We start from the raw sequence: 15,585 nt of genomic DNA, 5'->3' as shown, positions 1-15,585 counted from the left end.
GATTCTATTATTTTTAGGGAAAGCAAACAATTATTGGAGATTGGAATATTAACTTATTTGTTATATTTTTGCATTTCAACGTATAATTACTAATTGTAGGAAAAACTGTGACTATTGAAGTTCATCTTCTAACTTTGTGGATACAAATGAAAGCTATTTGTGCTAGCGGAATGGATATTCTTTTAAATGTTGGAATGTGAAACTTGAATCACCCCTGTTACGATTTTGTATCACCATGATAAAGTTATATGTGGCCCTGATTGTCTGCTTTGTCCAAGGTTGGAAATATAAGCAGCTGGTGCAGCTTTTGTTGGGCTGAGATCTTCTATTTAAATAAGGAGACATGATGGTGTTCTTGTTTGGTATTTCTTGATTTTTGCTGATGCCGACAGTCATATTCTTCTTTTTTGTATATAACAATTTTCAAATTTGATCACATTGGTGTATATTCTTGGTTTTTGAGAGGGTTAGATTGGACTAGTTAATACTGGTTTTGATTTGCTTTGCCTTTTTTTGTTAGATTATGATGAATGGTGACATAAATGATTTATTCTCAATAATGGCCACTCGACAACCTGGCTTTCATGGACGGCATTTTTTGGTAACTTGGGGTAGTCTTTCTACAATGGGGCCTATAGTTTGATTACTTATGCACCTTTTGCATTCTTAGTCTAACATATTTTGTATTTATGTTATTCTAAGTTTTTAATTTTTTATATTTCTCACATTTTTAATTTTAAAGTTTTATTTGTTTACTATTATTGTTTGATAGTACTATTTCAGTCTTGTTTATCTTTATGTATTCGAACTATTAATCAACGAATTGTGCTATGCTCCTAATTTCAAAAAAAAAATTAATGTATTTAGTCAGAATGATAGATTGTTGTCTTACTAGTGAAAAGAAATATATCTTTCTGTATGAAAACTCATCTCATATCCTTATTTTAAGGGTTGAAAAATGTTGAGGGAGTGTTCTTATATTTTTAAAAATTGGTAAATTTCAATATTCATGCTGAGAGTAATGTTTCTTTGATTTGAGATCTTTGGATAAAAGACAAATATCTTTTTTAGATTTAAAAGAGTTATTTTTCTTCTTTGAAATGTCATACTAATCTTCAAATTAAATTTATGATTACTAGAGGCATATGTGTTTTTCTTTATAACTGGCCTATTATAATTTATGAAGCTCTGTTTGATTTTAGCATTTCGAGTGATTATCATACTTCTGTGAGTTTGATTATAGATGGTAGACCAATTTGTTGGCGTAATTTACAATGTGTAAAAAAATGATAGAAGAATATTTTTAAGGACATATATTTTAAAAAATGTGATGATATATATTATGATTATTAAATGAACAATCAGTTCATTAATTTTATAGATATAATCTCAAGCGCAAATCGTGCAGCATCTTTAACGAGAAAATGTATAAAGAGTAAATTATATCGCATATAATAATATCATAGCCTTACAGTTTAGTTGATGTGGTTCTCTGGACATTTAACGGTTGAAAAAGATGTATGTGGTATTCTCCTTCATTAACACTTGAAATTTCGACGCATTCATCAGCTAATCTAAATGTTTTATTGATGTCTCTTTTTCTGTCTCCTCGCTTCGATTAATTGGTCAAAGAGATGTATATAAATAACTAGTCAAAAAGATTTAGGCATTTATACCATACGATGCATTTGTGAGTTAATTTATTTTATTTAACCTAATGTATTAAATTGTAATGACGACATTCACTAATTCTGCTTATATACCTTTCTCATCGTTTTTTATACTTGTAAAACAAACTTACGTTATACACCTATATATAGATGAGACACTGTACACAATAAAATATATATTTCTCTTCATTGAAGTTCTAGTGCTAGCGTTCTTTTTGTTCTCCCGATGTTCGTTTCAGACTTAACTGTAAGTTCCGCTATACAATACTATCAATATCTTCTTCATGATATTCCTAGTGTAAGACAAGTTGCAGGTTGCTTCTCCGCTCTAGTAACCAAAGTTTCATTTTCTTAAACTATGTTATTTCGCTATATATATTTTTTTATTACTTTTATTTATTAAAAATTAACGTATTTTGTAAGATATTATAGAACAGTTAGACAATGGATCTGTTGAAATTCAAGATTTCTATAAGACTCAACAAAGACCCTAAGTGAGACAAAATGTTTTTCACTGAGGTTGAAGAAGATTTTATATAGTTTTTAACCAAATATATTGATATGTCAGTAAGATAACTTTCTCATGTCTTATCATTGAGTAGTGGGGGTTGCTCTGTAGAAAACCTTATTCGTACTTTAAGGTTTATTGAAACTACATCCTTAAGCAGTTACGTTGGGCATGATATAACTGATTTAAGACGACTCATTTTTCTCTCTTCCTCTAATTTTCATGTTTTAATTGAAGGAAGTAACAATGAGACAATATCGAACTTTTCTGTTTTAATGGAAGAAAAGAGCTAGAAGACTCCACTAGGCGTTCCTATTTTAAATGGACAAAATAGGGACAAGGACACAACGCTATTTGGTTACGGATGATTTAAAAGTGGACACATTAATATTATAATAATATAATTTGGAAACATTTTTAGAAACAGAGACAATTTTTCAATATAACATATTTGCTACTAAGCATCAAGTTTCGACTTGGAAGAATCATGAAGATATTTTTAACTATTTCAATGGGTTGCCTATAGTCAGTAGACAATGATGAAGCTATTTACTCCCGAGGGTGATGCATATTGTTGGAAGGTCATTTCTATTTGGCAACCGAATGTGTTTATGTATGCGTCATTGGTTTGATTTTGAATATTTTGCAAATTGGGAGAATTCATGGGCAGCTGAGTCCAGTTATTTTCATTCTGATTTTTCTGTTCTTATTGTGTTTTTGAATTGTTATTTTATCCTTTTCAAATTACAGCGACAACTAACCAAAATGACTGGACTATATGCATTCAAAATATAGGCATTCTAAGATAGACAGCTAAGATTATGAAATAGAAATAACAGCACATCCAACAAAAAAGCACATCCAGCAACAATCGGGCTAACCAAGTAACAAAATGTTAAATTAATACTTGTATAACCACCCAACTAAGAATAATAGGGGCAGCCAAAATCGATAGTTATAGCTAAAACACCTCAAAGCAAAACCAGTAGACATCAGATGATATTTCTACAATTAAAAATCTTAAGACAAACAAGTTAAATAAATAATGTATATAACCAACGTAATTGCAGGCGAGAAAAAAGCCCATTAATCTACTGTTTCTATAAAATTCATATAGATGATTATTGAGTGAATCTTTTTCTCTTCTTTGTGCGCGAGAATAGAAAACATCCGTAAGAATAATTGATGATTCTAATGAAGCTTTCAACATAGTAGGTCAAAAGGAATTAATGATTCTTTGCTTATATATTCTTTTTACGGCGCATTGATAACTCAATTATTTTTTAAAGTTATTGTGAACTTTGTTCCTCGTTTTGATGCCAATGTGAACTTTTTCCCTGATTCTGGGCCTTTTATTGTGTGGGTTTGTATTTTAATCCTTATTATTTTTTTAAAAATTATTGCTCACTTTCATGCGGATTACAATATGGTGTCTTGGTTTAATTATATATGGCATAAGAATTTTGCTCTTAGGGGCTGTTTGGTTGCCTGAATTAGGAGTGTAAAGTAAATCAATTACCTGTATTTACTAAATTTAGTTGTTTGGGTACTTTTGAGCGGAACAAAATGAAACCATCGGATGAGTTAGGCGTGTATTAGGGAGGCTGTTTTGCGTGAATTAGAAACCCGCTCGTATTGAGCGGGTTATAAATTCATCGGAACAAAAGCTTCGATCTCGTCGTGCTGTTCGGCTTCATTGCACGATAGGCTTCTTTGGCTCCTTCGTTCTTGTCTGACTTCGCTCCGGCAAGCAGCTCTGGAGAGAGTTCGTCACGGCCCGCCTCTTCCATCATGCCCCGCCTCCCTTGCCCCGCCATTTGGCAAATGTGTCTCTACATCTGCGTCGGAGCAAATTCCCAATTTTTTGCCAACACCGCGGAATCGTGCTCGGCTTACTCAAATGCTTTGTTGGTCTCAACGACGCTATTTTCACCCAGCTTTACTTGGCGTTCTACGGCGGTGATGATTCGAAATCTCTCGTTTTGCTTGTTGCTTGGCTTCCATCCTCTGTATCGCTTGTGTTTGTGTATACTATGCGTGTAATAGAGCCGCCGCGTGGCAGTGGCGTTGGGGATTTGGCAAAGCCTTTTTATTATTTTCTGTACCTCGCTGTCGCTCTCGGCGGTTATCTGCTGGTTATTATTGTGGTGGAGAAGGTTGTTTCGTTCTCCCGGGCCGAGATGATTGCCAACGGGGCTGTTGTTATCTTTCTTCTCGTCATCCCTGTCGCAGTTGTAGTGAAGGAAGAAGTTAATAGCTTGAAGCAGAGCATGGCTGTCACAGAGCAGAGGAGAAGTAGCATTGATGGTGATGGTGCCCTCTTCTACTATAAAGATTTGCCTCTTTTTATCTTTATTTTTATTTTTTATTTTTTATTACTTTTGAGCCCATTAAGATTTCATTTTGAAACATTTTTTTTGAAAAATTATCATTTTAAAAAAAATTATCTCAAATAAAAATTTAAGTCAAATTCACATACAAATTACAGATGAGATCTTTGAATTCAAAGATCAAGATGAGCTATTTTTTTTTTCTTTTAGTTAATGAGAGGTTGAAAGATTATATTATTACTATTATTTAGGAATTTTTACATACATAACACTTAAATCAATTAAAAATACATATTTAACATCTAAAATTTCATATTTACTAATATACGACCTAAAATCCCTGTTTTAACCAATTTTAACATTTTGGTTAAATCTTCCGTAAAAAAATAACTATTAGCGACTACCTTCTTTGTTCTACCTAACCAAATAAGGGAAACAATTCTCCTGTGTTTATTTTGCAAACAACTAAACAGTCTCAAAGTATTCAGAATACATTTAATTTTCTTTACACTGCATTTACGTTACACTGCATTTCTTTTTCAGGCAACCAAACAGCCCCTTAGATATTCTTCTTTTGCTTAGATGACAATGCTGAATGACCTCAAAACTAATCCTTAGAATCATCAACTGTTCTTACAGATATTTTATATTTCTCGCCCTCAAAGAAGAGAAAGATTCACTAAATAATCATCTGTATGAATTTTATAGAAACAACATATTAACAGACTTTTTCTGTCAGCTGCAAGCATGCAATTACGTTGGTTTTATACATTATTTGTTTAACTTGTTTGCCTTAAGCTTTTTATTTGTGGAAATATCTATTGATGTTTACTGGTTTTGCCTTGGGATGTTTTAGCTATAACTATCAATTTTGGCTGCCCCTATTATTCTCAATTGGGTGGTTATATAAGTATTAATGTAGCATTTTATTACTTAGTTGGCCCGATTGATGCTGAATGTTCTTTTTATTGGTTGTGTTGTTATTTCTGTTTCATCACCTTTGCCGCCTATCTTGGGATGCATATATTTTGAATGCATATAGTCCAGTCTTTTTTGTTGGTTGTCACTGTAATTTAGGAAGGATAAAAGAACATTTGAAATACACAACAAGAACAGAAAAATTAGAATGAAAATAATTGGACTCAGCTGCCAATAAATTCTCACAATTTTGCAAAATATTTAAAAGCAAGCCCATGACACATACATAAACACATCCGATTGCCAAATAGAAATAACCTTCCAGCAATGTGCATCACTCTCGGGAGTAAAATAGCTTCATCATTGCCTAGTGATTATAAACAACTCATTGAAATAGTTGAGAATATCTTCATGATTCTTCCAAGTCGAAATCTGGTGCGTAGTGGCAAATAAGTTATATTGAAAAACTGTCTTTGTTTAAAGATGTTACCAAATTATATTATAATAATATTAATGTGTCAACTTTTAAATTATCTGTAACCAAATAGCGTTGTGTGTCCTTGTCTCTATTTTGTTCATTTAAAATAGGAACGCTCAGTGTAGTCTTCTGGCTCTTTTCTTCCATTAAAACAGGAAAGTCCGGTGTTGTCTTCATGCTACTTCCTTCAATTAAAAGATGAAAACTAGAGGAAGAGGGAAAAAAGAGTCTTCTTAAATCAGTTATATCTTGCCCAACGTAACTGCATGAGGATGTAGTTTTAATAAACCTTAAATTATGAATAAGATTTTCTATAGAGCAACCTCCATTACTCGATGATAAGACATGAGAAAGTTGCCTTCTTGACATATCAATATATTTGGTTAAAAATAGTATAAAATCTTCTTCAAGCTCAGCGAAAAACACTTTGTCTAATTTAGGGTCTTTGTTGAGTCATATAAAAATCGTAGACTTCAACAGGTCCATTATCAAACTTGTTCTATAATATATTATAAAATACGTTAATTTTTAATAAACAAAAGCAATAAAAATTATATACATAACGAAATAATATAGCTTAAGAAAATAAAATTTTTGTTACTAGAATGGAGAAGCAACCTGCAACTTGTCTTACACTAGGAATATCATGAAGAAGGTATTGATAATGTTGTCTAGCGAAACTTACAGTTAAGTGTGAACCGAACAACGGGAGAAGAAAAAGAACGCTAGCATTTGAACTTAAATAAAGAGAAATGTATGTTTTATTGTGTACAATGCCTCATTTATATATAAGCGTATAACGTAAGTTTGCTTTACAAGTGTAAAAAACGATGAGGAAGATTTATAAACAGAATTAGTGGATGTCGCCATTATAATTTATTACATCAGTTAAAATAAAATAAATTAAATCATAAATGTGCTGTATGATATAAATGCTTAAATCTTTTTGACAAGTTATTTATATACATCTTTTTGATCAATTAATCGAGCGAAGAGATAGAAAAAAAGACATCAATAAAACATTTAGATTAGGTGATGAATGCGCCGAAGTTTCAAGTGTTAATGAAGGAGAATATCACATACATATTTTTTAACTGTTAAATGCCCAGAGAACCATATCAATTAAACTTTAAGACTATAATATTATTAGATGAGATGTAATTTACTCTATTTCTACACTTTCTCATCAAATAAGTAGAACAAGATGTTGTAGAGTTTACGCTCGGGATTATATCTATAAAATTAATGAATTGATTGTTCCTTTAATATTCATAATATATGTCACCATTTTTTTTATAATATATATCCTCAAAACTATTCTACCATTTTTTTTACACATTGTAAATTACGCCAGCAAATTGGTTTACTATCTATAATTATAGTCACAGAAGCATGATAATCACTCGAAATGTTAAAATCATACAGAGCATCAGAAATTATAATAGGCTAATTATAATGAAAAACACATTTGTCTTTAATAACCACAACTTTAATTTGAATATTAGTGACATTTCAAAGCAGGAAAATAGCTCTTATAAATCTTAAAAAGAGATTTGTCTTTTATTCGATGATCCCAAATCAAAGAAATATTACTCTCAGGGGGTGTTTGGTATCGGATTTATTCGCCATTTTAAGTAGGATTTACCGTAAATCCAGCCAAACGCAAATCTGAGCGCCTTAAATCCTGCAATTTCGTAAATCCCGGATTTGCGGATTTACGCCGTAAATCTGGTAAATCCCGATAAATCCTAATCCCGCTAGAAGTCGGATTTAAGGGATTTGGCCGAAGAAGCGCGCGAAAGGGAGAAACTTACCTTCACTGCAAGCGAGCGAGCGAGCTCCCGTCGTTGCTTTAGATTGTAACGTCCGATCCGACAGGAAGGGAACTTCGTCGAAGGAGCGAAGTCGAATAGCAACGAAGGAGCCAAAGAAGCAACTCGTGCAATCTCTACAGGAATCCTGCAAACCAGAGAGAGAAAGAAATGTTTATAGGGTTAAGCGTGTTATGCTCCTTGAAGCTCTCTTCCAAAACGGCCGACTGCTCCTTAGATAACCGCAGCTTCTTCCTTGCGCCCTCACCATCCTCTTCGTCACTCCCACCACGCGAACACTCCTGTTCCCCTTCAACCACCTCGCTGCCGACGACGAAAACCCCGGCGACCCCAAACCCACCCTCTCTTCCCGGCGGCGCTCGCCTTTGAAGCAACGAAGCCGAACAGCAAGGACGGACAAAGAGAAGTTTAAAAGCAAACTCTAGACGCCTCAACCATTATTGGTTAACTGAATTTAAAATATTAATAACTAAGTAAATTAATTAAATAATTAATAGTATTATTTGTGTATAAATTAATTATCTAATTTAACTTAATTAAATAGTTAGTAATATAAGTAGTAATTAAATAGTTAGTAATATAATTAGTAATTAAAATAATTATTATATAATATGTGATAAAGAACAAATAAATTTATAATTTGATGCAGAAGCGAATTAAGCGGCTTAATATTACTCCTTCAATTTTAAATCTCCAACCGCTTTAAATCCTATTATCTGTTGCCAAACATCTTTCTGGATTTAATAGGATTTAAAAATTTTCATACCAAACACAATTCAGGATTTATGAGACAAGGATTTACTAAATCCGGATTTACAGGATTTAGTAAATCCTACTAAAATTGTATCCAATCCTAAACCAAACACCCCCTCAGCATGTATATTGAAAGTTATCAATTTTTAAAAATATAAGAAGACTCACTCATCATTTTTCAACCCTTAGAATAAGGATATGAGATGAGTTTTAAGACAGAAAGATATATGTTTTTTTCACTAGCAAGACAATAAGCTGTTATTATGACTAAATACATTAACATTTTTTTTTGGAAATTAGGGGCATAGCCCATTTCATTAATTAATAGTTCGAATATATTAAGATAAACAAGACTGAAATAGTACTATCAAACAATGATAGTAAACAAATAAAACTTTAAAATTACAAATATGAGAATTATAAAAAAATTAGAAACTTAGAATAAGTTAAATACAAAATATGTTGGACTCAAAATGCAAAAGGTGCATAAGTAATCAAACTAAAGGCCCCATCGTAGCAAGACTACCCCAAGTTGTCAAAAAATGCTGTCCATGAAAGCCAGGTTGCTGAGTGGCTATCATGGGGAATAAATCATTTATGTCACCATTCATCATAGTTAAAAAAAAAATTTATGTGACCATGCATCATAGTTAAAAAAAAAAAAAACAAAGCAAATCAAAACAAATATTAACCAATCCAATATAACCCACTCAAAAACTAAGAATATGCACCAATGTGATCAAATTTGAAAATTGTTATATACAAAAAAGAAGAAAATGCTCCCCTGGGCCAATCTATTCCATTTATCAAGGAGCTTCGGGTATTACGAAGGAGGGAGATATTTTCTCTTAAGTTCCTGTTTCATCGTCCTCCAATCCGTGATAGGGTGTTCGCCTCGAGCCTCGTGCATATTCTCTAAGTTGGTCCAATATAAGTTGGCTCGGCCCGTGAGTTTCATTTCAGCAAATCTAACCTTCCTAGCCTCCGAGATGTTATACCATTTGAAGTAACTATCCATGGATTTGAGCCAATCCATGAAGACTTGGGGATCGAGGGTCCCATCATAAGTTGGCGCATCAATTCTAATGTTTTTCAACAACTGGGCATCGTTATCACGCCAAGGGTTCTCATCTCCTACAGGATCTTGATGGGGTCTCGGGTTATGGCGGTACGGGTCTCTAGGGTGGCCATGATCGGCTCGGTTTTCCTCGTCGTAAGGTGAGTGAGGTCGCGAAGGGGTGTAGATTGCGGGGTTCCCAATACGTTCTATGTTATCTAGTCGATCACTGGTTAATCTTCTAAAATCCGCTAAGTCCGTCTGAGCATTACGAATTTGCTGCGTAACGGTCCCTAATTGGCCCAAGATGAGATCTAGGGTAGCTTGGAGGTGCTGCGGATCCATGGGATTGGTTGAGGGTGGAAAGGGGGTAGGGTGGGGATGGGGGACAGCACTTAAATGCTGCAGAAAACAGCTCCTACAGCCTTCAAACAGCCGCTGGAATGTCGGGGACAGCAACCTAACACAGTGGGGAAAGTGGTTTAAGTGATTAGGGTGGATGGTGGTGTGTGGACAGCCACTAGACAAGGGTTTCGAGCACCTAACAGCCACTAAACAGTGCAGGAATAACTCAGAAAAGCAAGAAGTTTAAGTGTAGCAAGTGAGTTAAGTGACTCGGTGGGTGGTAAGTGACCAAACTAACACTTGGGTAACTTAAGCATGCATGTTAGCAATGAAAATAGGATGCTGGAATTTACTGGACAACAAATAAAAGCGGTGAATAAAATGTTTTAAATAATGTTGTGCATGTAAATTCTTAATGGCAAGCCAACGTGGACTTCCTAGGATGCTTCTAACATGAGCAAAGCATGCTAGCCATGCTCTGATACCAAAATGATGTGAATCCAGGAATCAAATCTTATGAAATTAATAGAAGTTCTATAAAGTATTGATAATACAACCTCTAGCTTTGCTAAATTGACGATTCAATGGAAATATTAAAAGTTAACAACGTTTAGGCAAGAAAATTCAACAAAGTTTACAAGTTCAATAAAATAACGACTTCAATAAAGTAATGTAAATGAATGGTCAACAAGAATCCGGCGGTTAACAAAGTGATTGTCTCACCTTGAGGCCACACTCATTCAACTACCTCTAGGTTCGTTGGGAGAAGAAGAAACATGCTAGTGACAAAATCACTCCGAGGGCGACGATGCCGTAGATCCGTAGGGAAGAAGCGGATGGAGCCGGACGTGGAGGTGGCGTGTAGCGAGGCCCTTCGATGATCCAAGTGTAGACGGAGCAATGATCGTCTATGGATTCCACTAAGGCCGGTAGGATCCGGTCCAAGTACTCCTCGACCGTGTCGTCGAAGTCAAACCCAACGTCAAAAAAGGGAGATCGGAGGATATTCACTTGTCCACGGTTGTCGTATTCAAACCCGTAATTCCATTCGGGTTCCTCCATGCAACATTGACGTGGGATTGAGCGGCGCTACCACGGAATCTCCAAGGGGAAGCAAGGGGCCGGCGGGTTGGAAGCAAGGGGGAGGCCGGCGGTGGGATTAGGATGAGGGGAGGAGAGAGGTTTTGTAAAAAAAAAAACTGAACTTAATTTCAGCTTTTAGAAATTTAAGAGGGAAATAACATTCAAATTTGAATCTCCTAATGAATGCAATTAATGCATTAATTGGAAATCAATTGCAATTAAGCCCATAGGTGAGCCGGCGGCAAGGAGAGGAGGGAGAAAGTTGAAAACTGAAATTATTTTCAGTTTTGGTGAAAATAGGAGAGGATTATTTGCATTTAAGTTGTGATTTCAAATCACAAAAGGGGAGTAAATGCAAAAATCAATTGGGGCTTGATTGGGGGGTTGAGGCCGGCGGCATGTGTGAGGAAGAGGGAGTTGGGGAGAGAGGGGAAGGGTTTCTAAACTTAGGATGATGACGTGGATAAGTATTTGAAAACTCCAAAATTAAAATAAATTGAAATTGATTCAATCAAGCAAACTTTCCTAATTTGGAATTTCAAATTTGGAAAGAATTCAAAATTTGAATTCTGAATTTCAAATTCACATGGGATGATGGAGGGGAGTTGGCCGAGAGAGGAGGGGCGGCGTGAGGTGGTCGGGTGGGCTGGAGAGGGTGGCCGGCGGCTGGGGAAAGCCCTAGGGGCCGGCGGCAAGAGCAAGGCCAAGGGGAAATTGGATGAGCTCTCTAGGGGGAAGAAGATTGGGCAAAGCAAAGTAAATAATAAACGAAAAGATAACTAGAGAACTCACTAAGAGATCTCAAGGGGAAGCACTCACCAAGAGAACTTCATGCACTCACAAAGAGAATAGAGCAAAGGAAAATTTTCATTCATTCAATAAAAATTCCAAAATACAAAGACCTAGCCTTTATATAGGCTCAACAACATACGGAAAATAAAAGACTACAATGCCCTTGGGCAACAACAAACACTAATTCCCTTATAGGGGTACAAAAGGAAAAGACAAGAAATATAAATGACATGAATACAATAAGACATAAAAAATAAAGACTCTGAATCAGGGCCGTCGATCGGCGCCTCCGGCGATGGTACACATGTCGAAATCTGATGCCCTCATCATTCTCCCTGGGTGGGAGAAAGCTCGACCCTATCGAGTAAGGGTCCTGAGAACTCTCGTACAGCTCCAAAATGTCGGGATCCAGTCTCTGTATCTCATCACGATCCAGCCACGTGTCCTCCGTCTCCGACTTTCCTCTCCAACGCACTAAGTATCTTTGGCGACCGCCGTTCCTGGTGGAAATGATCTCGTCACTGAGTATGGTTTCAATCTTCTCCGTATTAGGTAATGGGGGAATTTTGGGAAGTGGAGGCAGGCTGGGGATCTCACAGCCTCTTTTCTGGCCCATTTTTGTCATAGCTACTCTTGTTTCCATGATTGCCAGTCAAGCCATGATATCTGCTACATTTTCCTGTATTAAGCAGTCTATGGCTCTTGGTTGCTTCCCACGGATGAAGATTATACACACCTCTAAGAGATTTATGGGTCAGATATACATTCCCAATATCAACTGGTTCTTAATGATCATGTGCATACTCATTGTTGCCACTTTCAGAAGCACGACCGACATTGCGAACGCATATGGTAAAGTACCTTTAGATTCTTGCTGTCAGTATTGGAATTTGAGCTGGTTTAACTGCTTAACCTGTTTGATACTATTTCTTAAGGATTTAGGGTGTTTTGTGTTCCATTACTTTCTCAATGGCTCTTTTTTTAAATTGTCACAATATTTGCTTGTCCTTAATTAGTATGTTTCTATATGAATAGTGGGAAAGTCAGTCTAGTATTGGCTCAAAATATCGGATCGTGGCTCCATTGTTGCTGATTTTGAGTCATGCACACCTTAGAAAATGGAAATCTTATTTGAAAATGCTTTTTAACAACACAAGACAAATCTAATTTGAATGGTTTTAAGAACATAATATCATTAATATAACTTGATAAAAAAATTAACGGCTCTTAATATCCATTACTAAGTACTTCTCTTTAAACTTTTTGAAATATGATCCCTTTCATATTAGATGGTTGAGAAAGCTCTTGTGACTTTGAAGAACAGGCAGTTGCCTTACATTTCAAGAGCGATATTGGCTTAGAGAAGGCTTTGGGCCAGTAGTCTGTATGCAATAGCTCTACAGTGCTCGGGTTGGTAACTTAGTTGATATGGGAACTGATCCTAAGCAAGATGAGTTGCAAACCAAAGTGCCTTAAATATGTGGATAATTTCGATTTTCTCGTCCGTTAACAAATTCATAGAACTGGTCAAATACTCCTTTGCTTTTTTACCATGAACTTTCTGTAGCAAAGCACCCTTATTACAGTGTCGTTGTACTACAATTCCAAACCACCATATTAAGTGAACAAGTTTAAGCTTCTTAATTGATAACGTGGATTACTGACCACTCCAATGGTTAATCCTTAAAGCAAAGTTCATGAACAAGCAAAATTTATGTTTTCCAATTCATGGCCTTGCCCCGGCCATCCAATGTGCGATGGACTATCAATATGGGTCCAGACATGGCTTGAAAGTTGATTGGAATTATAAATCGATCATATTTTTTGGTTTGATAATCTGCTCATTTGGTTTGATCGAAATTTACTTCCATATTCAATCTTTGAGGAAATTCATTGTGTTTTATCAAGGCTGACTATCTAGCATCACTCTGTAGGCATCGCCGAGGTTCTGGTAATGATGGTGAGTACTGCCTTGGTGACACTTGTAATGCTACTCATATGGAAAACCAACATATTTCTTGCCCTGAGCTTTCCTGCCATATTTGGAACTATTGAGCTTATCTACTTATCTGCAGTTCTAACGAAGGTACAGGAAGGTGGCTGGCTTCCACTTGCATTTGCCTCATTTTTCCTCCTGGTTATGTACATCTGGAACTATGGAAGTGTGCTGAAGTACTGTAGCGAGGTTAGGGAGAAAATCTCCATGGATTTCATCACTGAACTTGGTTCTTCTCTAGGAACTGCTAGAGTTCCAGGAATTGGACTTGTTTATAATGAACTGGTACAGGGCATCCCTTCTATGTTTGGCCAACTCCTCATCACCCTCCCGGCCGTTCACTCTGTAATCGTGTTTGTCTGCATCAAGTATGTTCCTGTTCCAGTTGTTCCTGTAAGCGAAAGATTTCTTTTTCGGCGAGTTTGCGGGAAAGACTTTCACATGTTTCGCTGTGTTGCTCGGTACGGATACAAAGATGTAAGGAAGGAAGATCACCACATTTTCGAGCAGCTATTGATAGAAAGCCTTGAGAAGTTTTTGAGAAGGGAAGCTCGAGAACTTGCTCTTGAAATGAGTTCAGACGAAACAGATTTTGATAGGGAGTCTGTTGTTTCAGGGGACTCAGCTATTCAAAGCTATGTCTCTGAGCTCCACATTCCATTAATTTCTCATAGTAGTGTGGATGGAGCTAAGGTTTCCAGGATAGAAGATGGTTGTTCGTTGCTTCCATCTAGTTCATTACCCTCTACTGAAGATCCACATTTGGAATATGAGCTTTCAGAACTAAGAGAAGCAATGGAATCAGGTTTCACATATCTGCTTGCTCAGGCTGATGTGAGAGCAAGAAAGGATTCTTGGTTCACAAAGAAGCTTGTGATCAACTACTTCTATTCATTCCTGAGAAGAAATTGTAGAGCTGGTCCTGCAAATATGAGTGTGCCTCATATGAATATTATTCGTGTCGGCATGACCTATATGGTTTGATGTAAGTTTTAATCTATTGTCGTTCACCTCATATTGCAAAATGGTATTTTTGTAGTTTTTATATAGTTGTAGAAATGAATTATATGTTTAGAAAGTTCAAATGCAATCTAGCTGTTTATTTTGAAAAGTATTAGGTGCGGAGTGCGGATGCCGTTGGAACGTGAAAAAAGGGAAGACATGTTAATTTTTTTCTCTTGTTCACAGGGTGTGTAAGAGAGAGAAAATATAAGTGTCTTTATGTGATTGGAGTCTAGACGAAAAGTTATGTTTGGATTTCCACGTAATAATTTCTCGTTTATTTTTAGCTTTCAACTAGGATTTGACCATTGATTTAGGCTTCGTTTGGGACAGCTTTTTTTTTTTGCTTCTTAAAGCGGCTTTCTAGTACATAGATTTTAATTTTTGTACTAGAAAGCCGCTTTAAGAAGCAGGAAGAAAGCCGTCCCAAACGAAACCTTATATGTGAGAATGAATTCATCATAATTTGCAGGAAATATAGGAAGCAGTGGGTACAAAAAGCATTAGTCATGTTGGTGTCTTCTTTGTTTCCAAAAGTTCTAAGCAAATAAATTCTTCTGTGTTATACATTGTGAAGTGTGATCTTTAGGAACTAATTGGCTGTATTGATGCATTAGCATTAGAGTTGAAAAACGTTTTATTGAATTAATAATTTATATGGTCAACTCTATGTGAGAAGTTTAGTCTATTTATAAGAGGAAAATAGTGATTCAATGGGCATTTGTTTTGGGATGGCTTATCATTAATTGAGAACTTAGAAGTGTGATAGGATATTGCACACTCATGTTTGCTTGATTTAGGTCAGTCTAGTCTTTAAGTGA

The 15,585-nt window shown here is 35.7% G+C and overlaps 1 protein-coding gene across 1 annotated transcript; it reads left to right on the top strand.

Moving 5' to 3' along the window:
* The first annotated feature begins 12,366 nt into the window (after positions 1 to 12,366).
* LOC110093240 (potassium transporter 23-like) lies at positions 12,367 to 14,876 on the top strand. Its single transcript, XM_020818066.2, has 2 exons — positions 12,367 to 12,618; positions 13,701 to 14,876. The coding sequence occupies exons 1-2, from the start codon at positions 12,408 to 12,410 to the stop codon at positions 14,744 to 14,746; spliced, it is 1,257 nt and encodes a 418-aa protein (XP_020673725.1). The 5' UTR covers positions 12,367 to 12,407; the 3' UTR covers positions 14,747 to 14,876.
* Positions 14,877 to 15,585: the final 709 nt, after the last annotated feature.

This window comes from Dendrobium catenatum, unplaced genomic scaffold, assembly GCF_001605985.2.
Source record: "Dendrobium catenatum unplaced genomic scaffold, ASM160598v2 fragScaff_scaffold_712, whole genome shotgun sequence".
Taxonomy (NCBI): Eukaryota; Viridiplantae; Streptophyta; class Magnoliopsida; order Asparagales; family Orchidaceae; genus Dendrobium; species Dendrobium catenatum.
This window is presented reverse-complemented; position numbering and strand designations above follow the sequence as displayed.